General features: G+C 33.6%; 1 protein-coding gene and 1 pseudogene across 3 annotated transcripts in view; one reads left to right on the forward strand and one right to left on the reverse strand.

Moving 5' to 3' along the window:
• The window catches only part of LOC106471247 (galactose-3-O-sulfotransferase 4-like), a 13,232-nt gene extending 11,101 nt beyond the window's left edge, over positions 1-2,131 (forward strand). For all 3 annotated transcript variants that reach the window (XM_022399863.1, XM_022399864.1, XM_013931838.2), the window contains one exon: positions 1,037-2,131. In XM_022399863.1, coding sequence (XP_022255571.1) covers positions 1,037-2,069 — 1,033 coding nt within the window. In that variant the 3' untranslated portion in view covers positions 2,070-2,131. The remainder of the gene's footprint in view (positions 1-1,036) is intronic.
• A 5,415-nt stretch (positions 2,132-7,546) lies between these two features.
• Positions 7,547-12,120, reverse strand: part of LOC106471248 — a 43,069-nt pseudogene continuing 38,495 nt past the window's right edge.

A 12,120-nucleotide genomic window follows, 5' to 3' on the forward strand; every position in this document is an offset into this window, starting at 1 on the left:
TTAGTCTCAAAGTTACGTGTTGTGGTCTTTCTTTTATGTGTTGCGTTATGACGTTTTATGAAAAATCTGTGCGTGATAGATTTTCGGATTTAGCGTACAGGAATTACTGAAGAACAAGCTTGCATTATCAAACTTTTCATTAATAAAATGGAATGTAACACGTTGGATTATTAAATTACATAAATTCTATTACGCCGGCTAAAGTAGTACTTTGACTCGACATTTTTATCGTGAGCTAACCGCTTGTCTTAGCATAGGCTCCCCAAACGTTTGTTTATTTGTTGTTAAGCGCCAAGCTACACCATGGGTTGTCTGTGTTCTTCCCAGCGCGGGTATTGAAACTTTTTAGCATGAAAAGCCTTCAGAATTATCATAGAGCTACCGGAGAGTTTCCCCAAGTTTAGAGGTAGACTTCTTTGTCGTATTCATTGTTCTGATTACGCTCGTTTCTCTTATGTTGCACTAACAAGAAAACCCCCAATTCGCAGAAACATGGCAAAAAGCTTCATAAAAATTGTCATTATTGTAGTTATGTTACTCTTATTAGTCGAAATGGTATACAATATAAAACATTGTTAATTTTTTTCTGTACATTTAGAAAAATATAATATTTTCTGGAGTGCTGGCTACCTCAATTCATACGTTCTGCGACCCTACTGGGGTCGCGAACAATACTTTGGGAAAGTCTGGTTTAGAGAAAGAATAATTCAAAATATTGAAGACATAGCCTAAAGTTAATGGGTTTGATTGTTCTTGGTTACAAAGCTACATAATGGGCTAACTGTGCTCTTCCCACCACGGGTATCGAAACCCAGTTTTTAAGAGTCGTAAGCCTGCGGCCTTCCACTGACCCACTGGGGTACAGGGGCTAGATATTCTTCAAACAATCTTCCAAAACCTCAGAACTGTGCTAGGAGAGTTTAAATGGTTTTATTTCGGACTGAAAATACACATGGCCCACTTATCACATGACAATATGCCTTAAAAATTCTGAATGTATTAGTTTCTTAATATTTTTAAATCTATCTTATTTCAGGATTTTCAAAAACAACATTCCTGAATACCACCTACCAAAATGCACAAAGAAAACTGATATCGTGTTTCTCAAAACCCACAAGGCCGCCAGTTCAAGTATACAAAACATCATCATGCGGTTTGGAGATCGTCACGACTTACTGTTTGTTCTGCCCAAAACAGGAAATTACTTGGGCCACCCTCACCCTTTTCATCATAATATGGCCCTCAAACTTAAGCCCTCCGCTGTTAACACTCGTTATAATATCATCGCACACCACACTAGGTTTAACTACTCCGAATTAAAACGTGTGGTGCCAGAAGACGCCATTTTTATTACAATCCTGAGAGATCCAGCGGAATTATTTGAGTCGCTTTATTCTTATTACACGTTAGAATATTTCTACGGAACACCTGTATCCAACTTTGGTGTTAATAAAACAAAGCGGGACATAAACAAGCGGTTTACCGGCAGAATAGGAATAAACCAGATGTCATTTGACTTAGGTATGGACGAGAAAGATTTCGAAAACGTAACGGTTTTAATGGAATTCGCCAAAGAGATAAACAGTAGGTTTAATCTAGTGATGATCGCTGAACAGATGGATGAATCATTGGTTCTTCTAAAGAATCTTTTATGTTGGGAAACTGATGACGTGACTGTTTTTAAACTGAACACCCGAGACAAGAAATTTGTTAAGCCAATCGATTCAAGACTTCGTCTGCAGCTTGAAAAGGTTAATTATGCTGATTACGTCCTATATAGTTTCTTCAAGGATAAACTTGCCGAAAAAATTCAGAATTTCGGAGAACAAAAACTTGCTGCTGAAGTGAGAGAACTCCGAAAAAGAAGAGAACTGTGGTTTAACTTTTGCGTTCAAGGTGAAAACTTAGTTATTAATATCAAAAATGGTAAAAAACCCGTTTATAGAAACTCAAAAGTAACGAAACTGAAAGCGAGAGAAGATAATGACACGTGCGTGAAAATGGCTGAAGAAGAACTGATTTATACAGACATGCTTCGAGTAAAGCAGAAGCCGTTAATGAGTGATTAGGAAATGTCGATAACAGACGAGTAACTTATTACTTGATGATAATGTAGTTTCAGTATTTGCATATTTTATTTTTCGAAATGTTCGTATACATAATAAAAACTCTAGTCTTGAATAGATGTGATGGTCATATGTTTCTCAAATAATGTATTCCAGATATTACCGTAAGGTGTACTTTGACAAAGCTTGAAACATTCCACTCAAACAGTGATACATACTCTTGTGGTAACACTTTAGGTGCCCTGATAAGCCTTAGACAGGATGAAAGTGTCCAGTGATACACAGTCTGGTGGTAACCTTAGATGCCATCATAAGCCTTACACAGGATGAAAGTGTCCAGTGATACACAGTCTGGTGGTAACCTTAGGTGCCCTCATAAGCCTTACACAGGATGAAAGTGTCCAGTAATACACACTCATGTGGTAACCTTAGGTGCCCTCATAAGCCTTACACAGGATGAAAGTGTCCAGTAATACACGCTCCTGTGGTAACCTTAGGTGCCCTCATAAGCCTTACACAGGATGAAAGTGTCCAGTAATACACACTCCTGTGGTACCCTTATGTGTCCTCATAAGCCTTACACAGGATGAAAGTGTCCAGTAATACACACTCATGTGGTAACCTTAGATGCCCTCATAAGCCTTACACAGGATGAAAGTGTCCAGTAATACCCCTCCTGTGGTAACCTTAGGTGCCCTCATAAGCCTTACACAGGATGAAAGTGTCCAGTAATACACACTCATGTGGTAACCTTAGATGCCCTCATAAGCCTTACACAGGATGAAAGTGTCCAGTAATACACACTCATGTGGTAACCTTAAGTGCCCTCATAAGCATTAGACAGATGGTATCCAGAAGCAGTGAATCTAGCTAAACTAGATAGCATCAGAAAGTAGCAAGTTTCACTAGCTAAACTAGATAATATCAGGTAGTATAGTATGAAAACAATACATCCTGCCTTTGACAACCAGCTGGTACTGAGAATACATATGAAAAGTGTATGGTATGGTAGTGATACATCTCGACTTTCACAAACAAGTTTGTACTGAGGATACATATGGAAACTGTATGGTATGGTAGTGATACATCCTGTCTTCGACAACCAGTTTGTACTGAGAATACATATGAAACTGTACGACATGGTAGCAATACATCCTGTCTTCGACAATCAGTTTGTACTGAGAATACATATGGAAACTGTACGACATGGTAGCAATACATCCTATCTTTGGCAACCAGTTTGTACTGAGAATACATATGGAAACTGTATGACATGGTAGCAATACATCCTATCTTTGGCAACCAGTTTGTACTGAGAATACATATGGAAACTGTACGACATGGTAGCAATACATCCTATCTTCGACAACCAGTTTGTACTGAGAATACATATGAAAACTGTATGGCATGGTAGCAATACATCCTATCTTCGACAACCAGTTTGTACTGAGAATACATATGAAACTGTATGACATGGTAGCAATACATCCTATCTTCGACAACCAGTTTGTACTGAGAATACATATGAAAACTGTATGGCATGGTAGCAATACATCCTTCAGTACAAACTGGTTGTCGAAGATATCGTACAGTTTCCATATGTATTCTCAGTACAAACTGGTTGTCGAAGATAGGATATATTGCTACCATGTCATACAGTTTCCATATGTATTCTCAGTACAAACTGGTTGTCGAAGATAGGATGTATTGCTACCATGTCATACAGTTTCCATATGTATTCATGGTAGCAATACATCCTATCTTTGGCAACCAGTTTGTACTGAGAATACATATGGAAACTGTATGACATGGTAGCAATACATCCTATCTTTGGCAACCAGTTTGTACTGAGAATACATATGGAAACTGTATGACATGGTAGCAATACATCCTATCTTTGGCAACCAGTTTGTACTGAGGGCCAATAATTTAATACAATTTAATTTGTGAAAAGAAACTTCAGCATCCTTTCCAAAAAAAAGAAACATACACACAAACTGAGTAATGTTTTAAACAACAGCTTGTTCATTAGTTTCATGGTCCATTATAATAATGTTGTAATATCTTTGCTGTTCTTCTCCACTCTTGCATAACAACAAGGAAAATTTTCCAAAAAATTTTAAACTATCTGTTAAGCTTATCGAGATAATACAGTTTAATATTTCTAAAAAACAGATTTATGTGAAGAAGTTATTCATGAAGTAGATCAGAAAATTGTGAACTATGTAATCTCAAAAACAACATGCATGTATTTAAAATTTTTTTTATATGTAGAACATTCTAAAAAAAGTATTTTGATAATATAAAGTCTGTATACAGTACGGATGTATTACTTTGGTTACACAAAGGTACCGATTATGATTTAACATGCAACACTATAATGTTTCGAAACATATGCCTTATATTAAGTAAGAGAAGCTCAATATGAGATAGCTTAAGAGTAAATTAAAACAGCATTCCTAGGTATAATTCTTTGATAAACACGACTGTTTCATTTAAGTTTAATACAAGAGTTGTGATCTAGATAGCTATAATGTGCAAGTGTTACATTTCATATTTTTAAAAGCAATAAATGATTTGCTTAGGTAAATGTTTATGAATCATTTGTTGTGTAGTTCAGTATTGGAACCTACTGAATTTTTCCTTTTGCTTTAAGTCAGTAATGTTACATCATAACGTCTCGTAGTTTGTAGAAAGATCTAGGCATTAGTTGAGATAAATATAAATATGCGTCCAAACAAGTAAGTAAAAAGTGACAAAGTGAAATTAGACTACGTGCAAGTTTAGCCATAATGGGCAGTTTTTAAAGTGAGTTTCACAGCTTGTATTGTAATAACAGAGTAGAGGAGAATAATTTGTCATGTCAAAGGGTGTTCTAAAGTAATTGAACCTGCCTATGTGGATTTGATGAAAAAGAGACAGTTATTTAAAGCTCTGGATACAACTGTGATAACCAATAGTGTAATGAATCTTTGTACATACGTTTGATTTGTTAAGATAATATTACTTTACAACAAGTGGATTGTGTGCTGTCCATATATTGTTGAAATTTATCACCAACAAGTCACAGACACCTACTGTAAAGAATCCTGCCCACACACCTACACATATAAAACCTGACAATAATATGCAAGCTACCTAAATCAACTGTGAATTAAACACTAAGGCAAAGAAAATACTATTCAGAAGGTTATGAAAAATAAAAAAAAATACTAACAAAGTTTATACTTTAGTGTTTTTAAGTGTATATAAAAAAATAATAATGGGATCATTATCTTCCTTATAACTCGTTTTACGTTTATTTTGGTGCATACTCAATTAATGTTTTTAGATAGTCTAGCCCCAGTGACTCAGTGGTATGTCTGCAGACTTATAATGCTAAAAACTGGGTTTCGATACTCATGGTGGGCACAGCACAGATAGCCCATTGTGTAGCTTTTTGCTTAACTACAAACAATATATAGTATATTCTATAGGTACACTTTCACAGATATAAGTACTACTGTTTTTATTCTTATGGTAGCATAGCCTTTCTTCTCAGAGTCAATAAGGTATCTTTCTAAAATTTTTATAATAATTTTAACTCCTAAAATTGTCCTTCACAGTAATTTCCTAACACAAGTTAATGTAATATTTCAAAGCAAGATCATTTTCCTGTTTGTTTTTTCATGTACAAGATTTAACGTTAATACCTTACATAGTGCAAGATCATAATACAGGATTCAACAAAAGTTCTTTGAAATATTTAATAAATATCTTAACGTTTCGTAGTTCGACTACCTAAAAAAACAGAATATTCTCTCCACCAACACAAATAATGCTAAACGTTGGTTTTATTCAGTAGTAAGGCACAATATTCCATACAACACGAACCTGTACTAAAATAAAGAACACAAATATCCTTCCAAATTAGATTTCATAATCCCAACTTGAAAAGGGGGTTCTTACACAAAACTTGTATTCTCCTGTTGAACAATTTAAATACCATACCAACCAAACAACAACCCAGTGTAATAAAATTTAAGCTATTAAATACTGATATCAGAACTATTTTACTGTGTTGTTGAGACCACCAAGATAAACATAGTTTGTCGAAAGGACGTGTTCTTACTGATTTACCAACTTCACTCCTACCTCTATTTCTGTTTATTTAATTATCACATCTCTCCAGGACTAGCTCATACAAGTATATATATATATATATAATGCAACACTGACACCATGTAAATCCAGAACTTTTGTATCAGCTTTTCCCTGAAGTCAGTGAAAATGTTTCATGAAATGCAGAAATTAAGTCTTAGAACCTTTTTTTTTTTAATAAAATTATCACAACCTGGAAGAAAACAACAACAACAACAAAAAATCCGGTATTTCAGTATAATTCACAACTAAAATCAGAAATTTACTGATTACTGTAGAATGCTCAAATTGAAATGTTTAAGTTGTGTTCATCTGTGATTATTTACAGCCGCTGTAGTAGTCAACAATATAACATGAGTTCAGATATTTTCCTGTAGTAACCTTGACCTCTTAAAAGTTCATTGAAATATTCTTGCAACTAACAGTTTTTTTTAGGTTGAACTAAGAATTAGTGTTGTGCATTTCATTAAATTCTTTATCAGAACATGTTGTTTTTACTTACGGTTTTAGTAAAAAAAATTAAAACTTATGGTTCACACAGACAACAAGTGCATGACAAATATACAGATAAAAACATTTACAAAAAACAAATAGAATAAAAAACTTAATTAGTCAAGCATAATTATTTGTAACACTAGAGTTAATTATAATGCCAGCAATGGATGTACAAGTTCAAGAAAGAAACATGTTTAAGTAATTCACTTTAGGTTTTTTTTTTTTTCATTATTGGTTGTTATTATGATCTCTTAAAGAATTGTATCTAGTAGTTAGGAGCCTGTGATGCTGTTCTGCCATTTTTTTTCTTTACTTCTGATTTTAAGTCCAACTTTTTTTTCAAATTTTTGAGAGTATGCTAGCTGGTCTTTACAAACAACATTAAAATCTTAGTGTTATATCTACTTCAAGTTTTCATAAAAATTAACATATACAAAAATTAGACAGTAACGATTACTAGCTCATCAGTAGAACTGGATGATTAGTGGAATTTGATAATCAATTAATTTTCAGATTCATTAACCAATTACATTTAAATAATTAAATATTATAACGTGAGACTTGGATAGTTGGGATAATAAAAAAATTATTGACAACTGGAAAACCTAACATCATTTAGCTGATATTTTCATAAGTCATGACATAAAATAAGTTAAATAATTAACCAAAATTAATTATGAGAAATCATAATGGCAATATTTCAATTAACTAACTAAACAGTTGAAATAATTGAAAACTGTAATTATCAGAAACACTAATCTTGATTAGTTAATTGCTTACCTGACATTAATAAATCTAATTGTAACTTCAATTAATTTTTTACTTTATGTGATACTAATCTGTGTAATAAATTCTCATACGTAATTGATTGTGTTGATTAACTGAGTTAACTGTCCAGCTCTACTAATTAATATCTATTAATAAAATGTGTGGAGTCCAAAACATCACCTCAGAATTAGAAAAATGACACTGTAAACAAAGGTTCTTATTAATTTCATTCATCATCACAGCAGTGTTTCAGCTTATTACAGGTCACTAGGATTGTTGTGTCAAATATCTCATGAGTATTATCCTCTCAAGGTAAACTTTACGTGGCCTTGTATGTCAAAAATAAATACATTTTCCCAAACATAATGTCAAATAAAACAACATTCCTTTTGTGACAAGCAGCTGCTAAACTTCAACTTGTAAAAAAAAAGAAATTACAATAATAAAACTTTTTTTAACTTACCCGATCTCAGTTTTTATAAATACCAAAGTATGATATTTTCAAGATAAGATTTTTGAATTTTTCTACTGAAATCTTATTGTCAGTACTTAACTTACATACTTCTATCAGTTAAGCTGTGAAGTAAGTAGGTTCAAAGGTAACACTGAACTGAGAGGTAAATGTCATAACCACTTTTAGAACATGGAATGCTAACTTGAGAAGTAAAAATACAGACAATTTAAAAATATAAAAGTAATGTTAAAAAAAAAAACAGTCTTGTTGGATGAAGAATTATTTATACATACAATGTTTGTTAAAATTAGTATAAAGATAGATAGATAAATAAATAAAAACAACATCAAAGCTAAAAGTCTACAGCACAACCTGTTTTGTAACTTGGTAATGAGAAAACATTGAGACCCACTATTGTGGAGGTTCTTCTTGATAATTAAAAGAAGTGAATCAAAACTTTAACTAATCATTAAGTTCCATTGCAGATTGTCTATTTTAACAAATCTTCTAACTGCTAACTCTTCTTACACGCAACATTAAAATACTGGTCTACTTCTCGATGATTCTATGTAAGTGGTCTATGGAACAGCAGTGAAACAAAACAAAGACACGAGTATCATCAAACTTACAAAATTCACCAGCTGGTTTAACAGTGAATATTAGGGATGAACCACAAATCAATAAAAAGCATGAAAATAAATGATTAACAAATTTGAAAGAAAATCATGTTAACTCTCCAAAAACCAACACAAATCTTATACAAATCTCCTCAAGGCAGAGCCACAACAGTTATCCCTTGCTCATATATAACACAGTCTTGACATCTTATTGCTTTTGATTAGTTTTTGTGAAAAGTTATGATGGTGGAATGTTACTAGACTAGCAACAAGGTCCCTGAACACACTAACATATATTAAGGCACCCATTTTTTTTTTCTACAGATACACGCTTTTCCTTAAAAATTTGGAATGTTTATGGTGAAATAATACACGCAAGTTGTCCTTCTACCCTTACTGGTGTTTATTTAATAGAGGGTCATATCCCGAGTTGCTTGATAGAACACTTGAATATCCAAACTGAGATCAGAAGGGCACTTTTATTGCTAATAAGTCAACACATATCACCTGGCCTAAACCTGAGCAATGGAATTTAATGTAACACATCACATTGACATCAAGTTTGCATTTTACAAACTCTATTCTCAATTCACTCATCCTTTTAGAACTTAGTGACCAAATTAGTCAACCATGACATCAATAATTTCTTCTAAACTTGCTGGACTAAAGTTTTTGTTGCTTTGGACGGGTGATAATTTTGGAACTTCCACTGTTGACGAGGACTTCCTGTACAGTCTTTTACAAGTACGTTCTGTTTGTTCAGTGCCATCTCCAGACACTTCCGACTGCTGCCATGTTGGATGCTGTGATTCTGTAGAGTAAAAAACAAACAAAAAAAACAATGTCAGTATATAAAGTACAATATTAGAATACACCAATCAGTAGTTCTCAAAGACATAAACTACAATATCAGAATACACCAATCAGTAGTTTCAAAGACATAAACTACGATATCAGAATCCACCAATCAGTGCTGTTATACACTGACAGGTCATTCTACAAAAATCACTTATCCCACACTTGTGAAGCCTTCCATGAAGTAAGAGAGAACTGATCTTTTAAATACAGAGATGAACATGAAGCTGATCATGTGTTGTGTCACATGATAATTTAAATATGGATGAACATGAAACTGATCGTGTGTTGTGTCACAATCTTTTAAATACAGAGATGAACATGAAACTGATCATGTGTTGTGTCACATGATCTTTTAAAATGGACATGAATAAGAAAGTGATCATGTGTTAAGTGATTATGTTTTTAAATATGGAGATATGCATGTAGTCATATAAATGTTAGATTGTAGGACAAGGTTAAGGGAAATTATCCATCTGATTTTCAAATATGTGTATTAATGGATGCTCTTCAGGAACTTTGTTACTAAACCTTTTCTTTAATCAATTGTGACCAATCTATCAACAGCGACAAATGAAAGAGAATAAGAATACCACAATGAAAAACAGTGGTTGTAAACCAGCGTTCAATGACAGAAGAAAAAGACGTCTGAACAGGCTTATAAAGTAAAATAGTAATCAGTCCCAATCGACTGATTCTCTTGACAATGGTTGAGGTTCAATTATCTTCAACTGTACCACATGAAAAGATAAAAAAAATCTGTCACATTTCAACCAATAACCAATGCAAAACTTCTTATTCCAGAAGCAAACATTAAAGTATGATTTTAGTGATGAATGGAAACTATATGCAAGTGGTGACTGGAGAGCAAACTATGGGCAATGACCGACAGGAGGTACAAGCATGATCTGAGTGGTGACTGGAGAGCAAACTATGGGCAATGACTGACAGGAGGAACAAGCATGATCTTAGTGGTGACTGGAGAGCAAACTATGGGCAATGACTAACAGGAGGTACAAGCATGATCTAGTGGTGACTGGAGAGCAAACTATGGGCAATGACTGACAGGAGGTACAAGCATGATCTTAGTGGTGACTGGAGAGCAAACTATGGGCAATGACTAACAGGAGGTACAAGCATGAGCTTAGTGGTGACTGGAGAGCAAACTATGGGCAATGACCGACAAGAGGTACTACCTTGCAATCAAACAAGATATATTTAACAACTTTTAAAAAATCTAGTACATACATTGTTACATTAATGCAGTGTTTACCAAACTGTAGAGCATATCCTCCCTGGGTGGGTGCAGACTTTTGATGGAAGAGCACAAAAATAATGACAAAGAAACAAGAGTTGTAGACGACAATAACCTAATAAAACTATCACTGTTCTCTCAAACTTTTTTTTTAGCCATGGCACAGCAGCTCATAGAATGGCTCCGAGATTTTGTTTTTCAAGTACAAACTTTTCGCTCACAGCTCCATCTCTTGACTGATTTGAGATCTAATTACAGTTGTGGCTATTGAGGATTCCCTCTTGTTTGCTCTTGCATTTACTCACTCATTACAACCATTTTAAAAAAACATTATTAAAAACATATAAAGAAAATATTGATTTTACACTTATCACCTGTGAATATTATTTTAATGTGGGGGAGGGGGTGCAATAGAAGCTTTACTGAGTTGGGAAGGTGCAAAGGAAGCTTTGCTGATTTAGTGAGGCACTGCTATTTAAAGTTTGGAAAACACTGCATTAATGGATAAGTGAGAAAATTCATAACTTGCCTACTCTGATGCTTTTCCAGCATTTTAAATTACAATGGTTATAGACACAACTATTCAAAACTGCAGGAGTGAAGGGTATTTGAATTAATTTGCACACTACTGTAAGGGTATTTATTGTGTACATGTTTTGACATACGACACTGTATTATTATTTTGAGTTACTTACATTAGGATCATAGATCCACAACTGATTTCCTTGTGATCCATGACATGGATAAAGTATCACATCTTGTCCAGCAAAATCTAGACATGCTTCATCTCGTCGAATTTCCCCTTCTTTACTTAGCATCCAGAACTAAAGTATGGAAAAACAAGTTACTGTAAGTTGTCGATACACTTGTCAAATACTAAGATACGGGTAAAGGTGTAACTCTGAATGTTACAGATTTAAGCAAGGAGTATCTTTAGCTCTGACAGTTAAGTATTACATAAAAACAAAGAAAATGTTATAATTTAAGTGTATATTTTACTCCATAAACATTGTAAAACACAACGTTTAAAATAATTTCTAGTCACCCAGTAACTGTCATGAAAATACTCTTTGAACTAACTTCAAGTCACCTAAAAATATTCAGAATAAACAGGTTAAAGGAATTCCTAGTCATCTTGTAGTTGCCATTATAAATACTCATTTAGACTGTATTTGAACAACTTAGTAGTAGTCATAATAAACACTGTTTATACTATCTTATAGTCACCTGGTAGTCATAATAAACACTGTTTATACTATCTAATAGTCACCTGGTAGTCATAATAAACACTGCTTAAACTATGGTTTCTAGTCATTCAGCAGTCCTAATAAACTGTTTAAACTATGGTTTCTAGTCATTCAGCAGTCCTAATAAACTGTTTAAACTATGGTTTCTAGTCATTCAGCAGTCCTAATAAACTGTTTAAACTATGGTTTCTAGTCATTCAGCAGTCCTAATAAACCATTTAAA

This window comes from Limulus polyphemus, unplaced genomic scaffold (genome assembly GCF_000517525.1).
Source record: "Limulus polyphemus unplaced genomic scaffold, Limulus_polyphemus-2.1.2 Scaffold4492, whole genome shotgun sequence".
Lineage (NCBI taxonomy): Eukaryota > Metazoa > Arthropoda > Merostomata > Xiphosura > Limulidae > Limulus > Limulus polyphemus.